This window comes from Heterodontus francisci, chromosome 10 (assembly GCF_036365525.1).
Source record: "Heterodontus francisci isolate sHetFra1 chromosome 10, sHetFra1.hap1, whole genome shotgun sequence".
In the NCBI taxonomy this organism is placed as follows: Eukaryota; Metazoa; Chordata; class Chondrichthyes; order Heterodontiformes; family Heterodontidae; genus Heterodontus; species Heterodontus francisci.
In genome coordinates this window covers 19,211,118-19,223,633 of record NC_090380.1, presented here as the reverse complement: position 1 = coordinate 19,223,633, position 12,516 = coordinate 19,211,118, and the positions used below count along the sequence as shown (strand labels likewise).

Sequence of the window (12,516 nt, the reverse complement as noted above, 5' to 3'; positions counted from 1 at the left end):
AGCATTAGTGCTCATTAGGTTTACCCACTCTATATGCAGATTGAAGTCACCCATGATTACTGTATTACCCGTGCTACATGCTTCTCTAATCTCCTGATTAATGCCATGCCCCACACTACCACTACTGTTTGGCGGCCTATAAACAACTCCTACCAAAGTTTTTTGCCCCTTGCTGTTTCTTAGCTCCACCCAAACAGATTCCATATTTTGTTCTTCCAATCTGAGATCCTCCCTTACTAATATACTGATTCCATCCCTTATAATTAGTGCAACACCACCTCCTTTTCCTTTTTGCCTATCCTTCCTAAATGTCGAATATCCTTGAATATTCAGTTCCCAGTCTTGGTCACCCTGTAGCCACATTCCTGTTATGACAATTAGATCAGACTCATTTACCTCTATTTGGGCTTTTAAGTCATCTACCTTGTTGTGAATGCTGTGTGCATTCAGGTAGAGTACCCTTAACCTTGTCTTCTTGACATTCTACATTCTAAGCCTAGTTGATTCTCGCCTTTGTTTCGCTTGCCATCTAATGTCACATGCTCCTTTTCTACCTCCTGTTACCAGCTTTACTTCCTTCCAATTTGAGCTACCCCTCAGGTTCCCATCCCCCTGACAAGCTAGTTTAAACCCTCCCCAACAGCACTAGCAAATCCCCCTGCAAGGATGTTAGTTCTGGTCCTGTTAAAGTATAGCCCATCCATCTTGTACAGATCCCACCTGCTCCAGAACCGGTCCCAATGCCTCCGAAATCTGATGCCTTCCCTTGTACACCAATTCTCCAGCCACGTGTTCAATCGATCAATCCTCCCATTCCTATGCTCACTAGTACGTGGCACTGGGACTAATCCTGAGATTACTGCTTTGGAGGCCCTGCATTTTAATTTCCTTCCTAACTCCCTAAAATCTGCTTTCAGGACCTCATCCCTCTTCCTATCTATGCCATTGGTACCAATATGGACCATGACCTCTGGCTGTTCGTCCTCCCCCAAAAGGATGTCCTGCAGCCGTTCTGTGACATCCTTGACCCTGGCACCAGGGAGGCAACACACCATCCTGGAGTCACGTTTACTGCTGCAGAAACGCCTGTCCGATCTCTTTAATATCGAATCCCATATCACTATTCCTAACTGTCGAATCCCTTGTCACTATTCCTGCCTATTGAAGCCCCTGGCACTATTGCTCTTCCACTCGTCTTCCTCCCTTCCTGTGCAGCTGAGCCACCCATGGTGTCACGGACTTAGCTCTGGCTGCACTCCCCCAAGGAACCATTGCTCTCACCAGTATCCAAAATGGAAAACCGTTTAGCAAGCAAGATAGACTCAGAGGAATTCTGCACTGCCTGCCTGGTTCTCTTAGACTGCCTGGTGGTCACCCATTCCCTCTCTGCCTGCATGCTCCTAACCTGCGGTGTCACCACCTCCCTAAACATGATTTCCACGTAGTCCTCTGCCTCGTGGATGCACAACAGTGACTCCAGCCGCCACTCAAGTTCCAAAACCCGGAGCTCAGGCTTCTGCAGATATGTTCATGACTTCCCACATCCCGCAGGAGGTACGTTCCACATAACCAGGGCAAGAGTAGGGCCCATTAGGGACCAAAGTGGCAATCTGTGTGTGGAGCCGGAGGACATAGGTGAGGTTTTAAATGATTACTTTTCATCAGTGTTCACTATGGAGAAGGACATTGTAGGTGTAGAGATCAGGGAGGGGGATTGTGATGTACTTGAACATATTAGCATTGAAAGGGAGGAAGTATTAGATGTTTTAGCGGGCTTAAAAGAGGATAAATCCCCAGGCCCAGATGAGATGTAACTCAGGCTGTTATCTGAGGCAAGGGAGGAGATAGCAGGGGCTCTGACACAAATTTTCAGATCCTCCCTGGCCACTGGAGAAGTGCCAGAGGACTGGAGGACAGCGAATGTGGTACCATTATTCAAGAAGGGTAGCAGGGATAGACCGAGTAATCACAGGCTGGTGAGTCTAACATCAGTGGTTGGGAAACTATTGGAAAAAATTCTGAGGGACAGGATTAATCTCCACTTGGAGAGGCAGGGATTAATCAGGGATAGTCAGCATGGCTTTGTCAGGGGGAGATCATGTCTAGCTAACCTGATTGAATTTTTCGAGGAGATGACTCGATGTGTAGATGAGGGTAAAGCAGTTGATATAGTCTACATGGATTTCAGTAAGGCTTTTGATAAGGTCCCGCATGGGAGATTTGTTAAGAAGATAAGAGCCCATTGGATCCAGGGCAATTTGGCAAATTGGATCCAAAATTGGCTCAGTGGCAGGAAACAGAGGGTGATGGTCGAGGGTTGTTTTTGCAAGTGGAAGCCTGTGACCAGTGGCGTACCACAGGGATTGGTGCTGGGACCCTTGCTGTTTATAGTGTACATTAATGATTTAGATGTGAATATAGGAGGTATGATCAGTAAGTTCACAGATGACATGAAAATTGGTGGTGTCATAAATAGTGAGGAGGAAAGCCTTAGATTACAGGACGATATAGATGGGCTGGTAAGTTGGGCGGAGTAGTGGCAAATGGAATTTAATCCTGAGAAGTGTGAGGTGATGCATTTTGGGAGGACTAACAAGGCAAGGGAATATACAATGGATGGTATTATCATAGGAAGTACAGAGGGTCAGAGGGACTTTGGTGTACCTGTCCATAGATCACTGAAGGCAGCAGCACGGGTAGATAAGGTGGTTAGGAAGGCATATGGGATACTTGCCTTTATTAGCCGTGGCATAGAATATAAGAGCAGGGAGGTTATGATGGAGCTGTATAAAACGCTAGTTCGGCCACAGCTGGAGTACTGTGTACAGTTCTGGGTATCACACTATAGGAAGGATGTGATTGCACTAGAGAGGGTGCAGAGAAGATTCACCAGGGTGTTGCCGGGGCTGGAGCATTTCAGCTATGAAGAGAGACTGAAAAGGCTAGGGTTGTTTTCCTTGGAGCCGAAAAGGCTTAAGGGGGACATGATTGAGGTATACAAAATTATGAGGAGCATTGATAGGTTAGATAGGAAGGGTCTTTTTCCCTTAGTGGAGGGGTCAAAAACCAGGGGGCATAGATTTAACGTAAGGGGCAGGAGGTTTCGAGGGGATTTGAGGAAGAAAATTTTCACCCAGAGGGTGGTTGGAATTTGGAATGCACTGCCTGAAGGGGTGGTAGAGGCAGGAACCCTCACAACATTTAAGAAGTATTTAAATGAGCACTTGAAACGTCATAGCATGCAAGGCTATGGGCCAAGCGCTGGAAAATGGGATTAGAATAGTTAGGTACTTGACGGCCGTCACAGACATGATGGGCCGAACGGCCTGTTTCTCTGCTGTATGACTCTATGACTGAGCCGACCTGCCATAACATAACTTTAAAAATCTTTTTATTACATTGAGAAGGGCGGCACAGTGGCGCAGTGGTTAGCACCGCAGCCTCACAGCTCCAGCGACCCGGGTTCAATTCTGGGTACTGCCTGTGTGGAGTTTGCAAGTTCTCCCTGTGTCTGCGTGGGTTTCCTCCGGGTGCTCCGGTTTCCTCCCACAGCCAAAAGACTTGCAGGTTGATAGGCAAATTGGCCATTATAAATTGCCCCTAGTATAGATAGGTGGTAGGGGAATGTAGGGACAGGTGTGGTAGGAATATGGGATTAGTGTAGGATTAGTATAAAATGGGTGGTTAATGGTCGGCACAGACTTGGTGGGCCGAAGAGCCTGTTTCAGTGCTGTATCTCTTTAAAAAAAAATCTAAAGTAAAATAACAACAGTTAGTCACCAATCAACTTCTTCCCCTGTACCGAAGAGAGAGGCTGCTAATGGAGGCTGAAAAAAGGTAGAAGAAAGAAAGAAAGCAGCCCTTCCCTCACACACCAAATTCCCACTTTACACTCTGTGCACTCAAATTTATTTTCCTCTTAATTTATAATTCCCCTCCTTATCAAACTCCCTGAATTACCAAACTCGCTGCTTCACACCCTGTGCCTTCAGCAACATTCTATGCAGACAAGCAGCACTGAGAGTCCCTTGAATTTATACTCTGAAAACAATGCTGTGTCAGCTCTGCTAGAGCTCAAAACCTAGTTTAAGCTAGCTACCTAATTAACTGCATACAGCTACTCTCAGGGTGTTAGTATACCCCTGTTTAAAACTTCAAGAAAGCTAACTTATCTCTTAACTGAAACAGGAATTTCAGTTAATAGCTAGATATAAACAAAACAAAAACCCTTAAAATTCGCTCACTTACCAAACCCACTTCTTCACACTCAGTGTCTACTCCTCTTATTTATTGTGTTCATGTGAGTTTGGTTCAGCACACAAGCCATATGCGATCTGACCTGCACTCCATCGCTGTTGCTGGACATGCAGCAGAGTCTTAAGTGAGAGGGGGATGAAGAACCTGGACCTCCCTAACCTTATGGAGATAGGTGCCATCGTGCACACAGATAGAGGAGGAGCACATGCCAGCTGCCCCAGGGCCTTCCTCTCAGGACACCCCTAGGGTAAGTGGTGTCTTGTCCTCCCCACCCCCCCCCCCCCCCAACACCCCCCCGACATTTGACCCCCTTACTTTCAGCAGGCGAACACACAGAGGAAACCCACCGGTGCTGCAGATCCCCAGAAGGATAGAGCCGTCAAGGCCCGCCACGGTCATCCACAGCAGCAGGACAGAGCACTGAGCATACTGCCTTCACCTCAGCTGCTAATGGAGGGGTTGCACCTTGATGTAGTGGGAGAAAATGGAAAAAGAAAGTTTTGAACACCAAGGTGGCACTGGTGCTGCAAATATTGTGCAAATCTTGCAGAAGTTTAAATACATCTTTATTTACTTTGATATTTGATGCGCTCTCGTAAATCATATGCTTAGTTTCAGATGAAAAGGAAAATGTTTATTGCAGGCCTATGGAAGGAACGCATTGATGCTTTTATGTCCTTTTATCATTGCTGTTTGAGCCTTCAGTCTTTACTGATGGCTGTTTATCGTTTGATGATGATTCACTTTTTTCACTACTGACATGCCTTACATTTTTGATTCTGCGGTCACACCTTTCCTTGCAGTGGTTTATTTTCAGTTCCATCATAGCTCAGAGAAAATTTCATCTGCCAGTCACATCAAAGTGCACTAAACCTTCTTTTAGATTACAGCAATGAATAAGACCTCAGGCATATGTGAACAGATTTGAGGAATTTTTATTTTTCTCCTACCAATGTTCCTTTATTTATTTTATTTTTTATTTCGAGATACAGCACTGAAACAGGCGCTTCGGCCCACCGAATCTGTGCCGACCAAGAACAACCATTTATACTAACCCTACAGTCATCCCATATTCCCTACCACCTACCTACACTAGGGGCAATTTACAATGGCCAATTTACCTATCACCTGCAAGTCTTTGGCGGTGGGAGGAAACTGGAACACCCGGCGAAAACCCACGCGGTCAAAGGGAGAACTTGCAAACTCCACACAGGCAGTACCTTGATGAGGTGTCTTATTGTTGGCTGAAACATGCAAATATGAGGTTCTCCCTGATGTCCTTTGCATTCTCTCCATGGCCTTCACATCTATAATAGCATTGTTGTCATTGTTGTGCTCCTCCTCACCCTCTTCATAGCCAACCTCATCCGAGGAGGACTGGTGTTCCTCCTGTAGAATGTTGTCGCGTCTAATTGCAAGGTGTGCAAGGCACAGCGGACAAGGATTATTCATGACACCCTCTGTGGCGCATAATGAAGAGCCCCTCCAGACCGGTCAAGGTGGCGGAATCACATTTTCAGCATGCTAATTGTGTGATCAATGATTGCTGTGGTGGATGCATGAGCAGCATTATACCTTTCTTCAGCAGTGTTTTGGGGAAGCTGCACTGGTATCATCAACCATGTACAATGTGGGTAACCCTTGTCACCTAGGATCCAGCTGTTTACTTTGGCTGGTTCCTCAAAAACTGGCAACTGAGAGTTCCTCAAAATGTATGAGTTGTGACAGCTCCCTGGGAAATGTGCACAAACCTGCATTATTATTCTCCTGTGGTCGCAAACCAATTGTACATTTAATGAGTGGAAGCCTTTGCGACTCACAAATACAGCAGGCTGGTCCCAGGGAGCTCTAATGGCCAATTGAGTACAGTCGATCACCCCTTGCATTCTGGTGCCGAAGGCCGCAGACCTTGCTGCATGGCTGTCCTCATCTACAGATAAGTAGATGAAATCATTGGCACATTGACAATGGGCATTGGTCACCTCTTTGATACGCCTATGGGTCGCAGACTGTGATATGCCACTTATGTCACCCATTGATCCTTGGAAGGCCCGCTCCCAAAATATTGAGTGCAGCAGTCACCTTGAGGGCACCTGGCATGGGATTCCCACCAAACCCAAGCGGTTACAGGTCATGCCGCAGGATCCTACAAATTTCTGTGACCATTTCACGTGACATCCTTCGGCATCTCTGGCATTGTCTCTCTGACATTTGAAGGTCATTTGTCCTTGACCTGAGGATGCGATGATGTGCCAGTGCCTGTCTTCAATAAGGCCATTCCTGTATGTTATCATTCGGAGCATCATCACCTTGTTTTGCCTGTTGCTGGCGTTCAAGCATCATGTATTGAGGAAAAAGAGCCCTCCTTAGTCGCTCCCTCTGCTCTTTTTCCCATGGTATTGGACAAATTGGGCGTATGAGACCCATGTTGCTGCCATTTTTCTGAGCAATAAATAAGCAGAGACTGCCAATTCAGCCCTCTCTTGCCAGTCAACTAAAACATTGAGGCAATGAACAGTTCATTTTTAGGTGTCTTAGAATTGCAACCAGATGAAAGACACATCCACTATCATTTGTCTCCTCCCACTCTTATTGTAATCCTTGAGTGGCCATGTGGTTTGCATTAATATTGGAGAAAATACTGCACGTAGAATTTAGGGCAAGTCTCCCCACCTTCCAACCTGAACCCATCACCCTTGACCCATCCAGTGTAACCGTAACCCTTCCCTCTGTTACCATTGAATCTCCCCCCATTATCGTGCACAGTGCCCCCCGCTGTTCTTATTACCATTAACATGTTGACTCTGACCCTTGATGCTCTTCAAACCGACCTTAATATTGTTGCCAAGTCCTGTTCCCCTCCCTATGATGTTGTAGAATACCCAACCATAAGTCTTGCCCTTCCCCCTATTTGCCCCCCTTGATTGTGAACATTTCATCTGCTAGCCAGTACCCTCAATTCGCCCCACAAGTCCCTGGCGTTGACAGCATTCATCCCTCCCTTTAGGCCATTCCTGAACATCTATTGACTAAACTCAAATCAACCCACCACCCTGCAGCTGCCCACATCTGGCTTCAGCAGCACAACAACCACTACACACCCTGGAGCTCTGTTCCTCCCTCCCCTGCTCCTCCATGCACTCAATCATCCTACCCTTTCCTCCCTGAGTACCGTCTCCTGCTCGTCCATGCACCCGAAAACCCCACCCTGTCCTCCGCTCCTCACACCCCTTTTCCTCCATGTACTCACCTCCATGCCTTCGCTGCCATCCCCTGAGAAAAATCCCCTTGCTGGTGTTGAGCCCAGAGGCAAACATTCATTCCAATGCTGGCCTGGAGTCAAACGTCCATTCCAATGCTGGCATTCATTTTGCCGCTGAGTTAAAGCGAGAACAACACAGACTCAGACTCAACTGTACAAAGCCGACTGCTGCACGCCACATTGAAACAAACATGAACCGGGTGGCATGGAAATAGCGCTCACTGTTCACTTAATCTGGCAGGTGGGACTTAATTGTAACTAAGTGTAGGGTAATGAGTATTCATGGCATCTAAATGAATGCAAAGCTGCAATCCGCCACTGTGCAGGGGGAATCCCCAGAATGCCGCAGACACGCCGTCGACTTCATTTTAGAAAAAAATCATGCCATTAGGAATCCAAAACAACACCTCCTGCCTAATTAAATCACCCCGCCACCAAATCTGCCATTGCAGGGCCCAAAACATTCCACCCATTATGTCAGGTCCCTGCCTCCATAACACTGCTGCAGAATGACTGGGTATCCTGACTGGGTGGAAATGGGGCTGTGCCTGCAATATGCCTGGTGGTATTGTTAAAATGAAGTTTGCGAGAGAGTTGCTGCCCCTTCCTCTGCATTGGTAAATAGAGAGGTAGCAGTGGGGCTTAGATCAGGAAACCCCCTCCCGATCCCCAACTCCAGAGGGTTCATGGGGATCCGAAGAGGACTTTAGTGATCCAAGGTTACTGCAGGATGTTCAGGCCTTGGACTGCTGTGCTTCACTTCCTGCAATGCACGGCCCTTCCAGGGACAGCCAGTGCTGGGAGAGCAGCCGAGTCATTCACACGGCACAGATTTGGCTGCATTGCTTCCTCAGTAGATAGTAAAGCCTCCATTACACTGACCTGTCTGGTTCCCAGCACTGGGTCTGAGAAGAAAATCCACCCTTGTATATTTGATGATCGGATTATTAAATTTCCCAATATAATGTTTCTTTTCTGGTTTGTAGTTTAAAGTTTCAGCCTCTCTGAAAATTGTGAGACTGCAGTAAATCTGTTTCCCACAGCTATCACTCTGAACCTTCAATTCCTGGCCACTGCAGTTTGAACTTGTGCAGTTTGCCAGTATGAAAGCAAATTGATTCTCACTGTATCATATTAAATATTGCCATCCCTCATGAGTTCCTTTTAAAACAAACAACAATGAGATAATAAAAAAACAGAAAATGCTGGAAATACTCAGCTGCTCAGGTAGCATCTGTGGAAAGAGAAACAGTTAACGTTTCAGGTCGATTGTCTTTTATCAGTTCTGCTGAGTATTTCCAGAAATCTCTGCTTTTCTTTCAGATTTTCAGCATCTGCAGTATTTTGCTTTACCAATGAGATAATGACCAGATAATCTGCTTTAGTGATGGTGATTGAGGGATAAATATTGACCAGGGCGCTGGGGATAACTCCCCTGCTCCTCTTCAAAATAGTGCCATGGGATCTTTTACAGTCACCTGAGAGGGCTGACAGAGTTACTCTTTAACATCTGATCTGAAAGACAGCTCCTCTGACAGTGCAGCACTCCTTCCGTACTACACTGAAGTGTCAGCCTTGATTTTATGTTCATGTCTCTCGAGTGGGACGTGAGCCCATGATCTGCTGACTCTGAGACTTGTAGCAACCAACTGAACCACAGTCATCACCTGTAAATAGAAGCTGATTCACTACAGCCCCGATTTCTGCACCATCAAAAATTTTTAAAACAAACTGCAGTGAGATAATTGACCAGATAATTTGTTTTATTAATGTTGGTTGAAGGATAGATATCACCCAGGATACCAGGGAGAACTACACTGCTGTTCAAAATATTGTTTTGGTACCTTTTACATTCACTTGAGAGAATAGTAGTTTAAGATATCATCTAAAAGACAGGACTTACTGATAGTGATGCACTCGCTCAGTGCTGCACTGGAGCTTTAGCCTTGACTTTATGGTTAAATCACTGGAATGGAAATTGAACCCACAACCATCTGGTTTCAGGAGCAGGACCGCCACCCACTGAGCCACAGCTGATACATGGGACACACTTTCTTATGTAGCCAGGTGAATCAGGGCTGCCCTGAGCTTTCCCTCCTGAAACTTCTCTCCCAACATATTACCATACGAGCCTTTGCTTTCCATGGAAAGTCCTGTTCACCCATCGCCCTGCACTCGCCAAGCAACATTGGCTTCTGGTACAGCAATGATTTGAATTGAAAATTCTCATTATTGTGTTCAAATCCCTTTTTGCTCTTGCCCCTCCAGATTTCTCCAATCTCCTTCAGCCCTACAACCATATGACATCTCTGCACAACCTTGATTTCCATCACCCTACCATCAGTGGCTGTGTCTTTAACTGCCTCGGCCTTAAGCCCTGGAATTCCCTCACTAAACCTCTTCACTTCTCTCTCTCTCTCTCTCTTCTTCAAAATGCTCCTTAAATCCTACCTCTTTGGCCAAGCTCCTGGTTACCTGTCCGACTGCTTCTTTATGTGGCTCTGTGTAAAATTTTGTTTGATAACACTCCTGTGAAATGTCTTGGAGGCATGTTACTCTGTTTAAGGTGCTATATATATGCAAGTTGCAGTTGTTTATATTTGCAGGGGTTCCCTGGGAATATACAGAACTGTTGATATTTGCAGGAGGTTCCAACATGGTAACGTCTGAAACCAACTCAATTAATTTCTCAAGTAACAGATCACGTGCTTGCAGTACTTCTTTTAAAGTAACTTGCAGGTTCATATTTTAGCTCTCCTGCTGAAACTGAAAGTTAGAGTTTGGATATAGAAAAGAGAGATCAGGTAGCACCTCAGTGGTGGACTAAAAATAAAGTGGGTGAAATTGGGCGTGGGCTTGGACATAAAACAGATGATATCGCATTGATCACCTGTTATAGACCACACCTGATATTTAATTCCATTGACTTCATTAGGTGTTAAAAGCAGTTTTGTCTGCCATGTCCAATTTCACCCCCAGTATCTATCGTTTATTAAAACTATAATGACTAAGTTCAGGCATATATTGTTTATAAAGCTTTCTTGTTTTTAAAGCTTGTTTTAATTCAACAGATTTATTTCTTCATGGCTTTACTACCAGAACTGGTGGTATATCCTACTTACCAGGCCTCAGTTCCTTAAATCTCTTCAGTAGTTTGAAACGCAGAGACCCAAAGGCTGTGGTTACAGAAAATGTGCGACGCTTGAGCACATGTGCAGGATTTAACCCAAAGACCTTCTACCTCGCAAAGGTAAAACTTTCATATTTGTATTTGAGAATTATTGTTGTGAAAGGTATCCAGCACTGTACCCTCATAATATTTAATGAAGAGGAGAAATGTTTAAAATACAATGGAGGTCATTTTTAACTTCAGTGGGGCTGGAAGACTGGCGATAACAGATTGTCTGCATGATATACACCCCGACCAATTTTCCACTAACTTCATTGTCCCAATGTTTCCATTCTGGGTGATTATCCAGAAACTCCCACTCGATATGCACATCTGGACATTGGATAAACAACAACTTGTATTTATATAGTGCCTTTAAAGAAGTAAAACATCCCAAGTCTCTTCACAGGAGCATTATCAAACTAAACTTGACACTGAGCTACATAGGAGATATGACCAAAAGCTTGGTCAAAGAGTCAGATTTAAAGAGCATCTTAAAGGAGAAAAGAGAGGTTTAGGGAGGGAATTCCAGAATTTAGAGCCCAGACACAGTGCCAATGGTGGGGTAATAAAGATTGGTGATGAAGAGACCAGAATTGAAGGAGTGCAGAGATCTTGGAGGTTTGTAGGGCTGGGGGAGGTTAGAGAGATAGGGAGGGGCAAAGCCATGGAGGGATTTGAAAACAAGGATGAGAATTATAAAATTATGATGTTGCTAGACCGGGAACCAATGTAGATCAACGAGCACAGGGGCGATGAATTAATGGGAAGGGGAAGCAGAGATTTGGCTGAAGGTAAGAAGTAATGTAGCTGTGATTACCCTTCTCTTCCTGCAGTTCCGTAATCCGGTGCTTGCTGTCAATGTTCACATGTACGTAATAATCACATGGACGGGGTACTGCTTACACAACATGCCCCAACAAGGAGTTGACATACAAGCATTAGATGTGCCTCATATGGAGACACCCTGATAGTTCCTTTAAATGTTGAATAGTTTATGTTGATCGCCCCACTCTGTTTCGGAAACATCAGGAATCCACAATGACTAAAACACAAATTTGAGAGCACTCCAAACCTGGTGCAATTCTGGCAGTGCACAGTGATGTCACTGAGGACGAAACAGCCTGTGGACCAAACTAAATTAGTCCTCATGCCTCATCACAATAATTCAGACCAGCTAAGGGTGCCAGTCAGGTGCCCCAATGCAACTTGCCTATCGGACCTTACCACTAGCACCCCACTTAATCTGGGTCAGGGCAGGAACTTAAAACTTTAAAAAAAAAAGCTTAAAAATGTGTCACTTAAAACTAGAAAAATTACTCCTGCTCTCTCTGACTAAATTACCACATGTCAGCTGTGGCTTAGTTAGTAGCAGTCTTGCCTCTGAGTCAGGAGGTGTGGTTCAAGTCGTCCTCAAGACCTTGAGCATGCCAATCTAGGCTAGTACTCCAGCACAGTATTGAGGGAGTGCTCCACTGTCAGAGGTGTTGCCTGTTGGATGTGACATTAAACTGAGTCCCTGTCTGCACGCTCAGGTGTAAAAGATCCCATGGCACTATTTCAAGGAAGAGCTGTTGTCCTGGCCAATATTTGTGTCTGAATCAACATTGCTACAACAGATTGTCTGGTCATTATCATATTGCTGTTTGTGGAAGTTTGCATGCATGAATTAGCTGCTGCATTTCCTATATTAATTACAACAGTGACTACACTTCATAGAGTGCAAAATGCTTTGGGATGCTTTGTGGCCAGGAAAGGCGTTATGTAAACGTAAATCATTCTTTTCATTTCTGGAAGCTTTGGGTCCTTTTTTTGAGCTTTGCTTGTT

General features: G+C 45.2%; 1 protein-coding gene across 2 annotated transcripts in view; it reads left to right on the top strand.

Moving 5' to 3' along the window:
* lacc1 (laccase (multicopper oxidoreductase) domain containing 1) overlaps positions 1-12,516 on the top strand; it is a 51,839-nt gene that overhangs the window by 23,674 nt on the left and 15,649 nt on the right. For both annotated transcript variants that reach the window (XM_068040196.1, XM_068040195.1), the window contains exon 3: positions 10,591-10,769. In XM_068040196.1, coding sequence (XP_067896297.1) covers positions 10,591-10,769 — 179 coding nt within the window. The remainder of the gene's footprint in view (positions 1-10,590; positions 10,770-12,516) is intronic.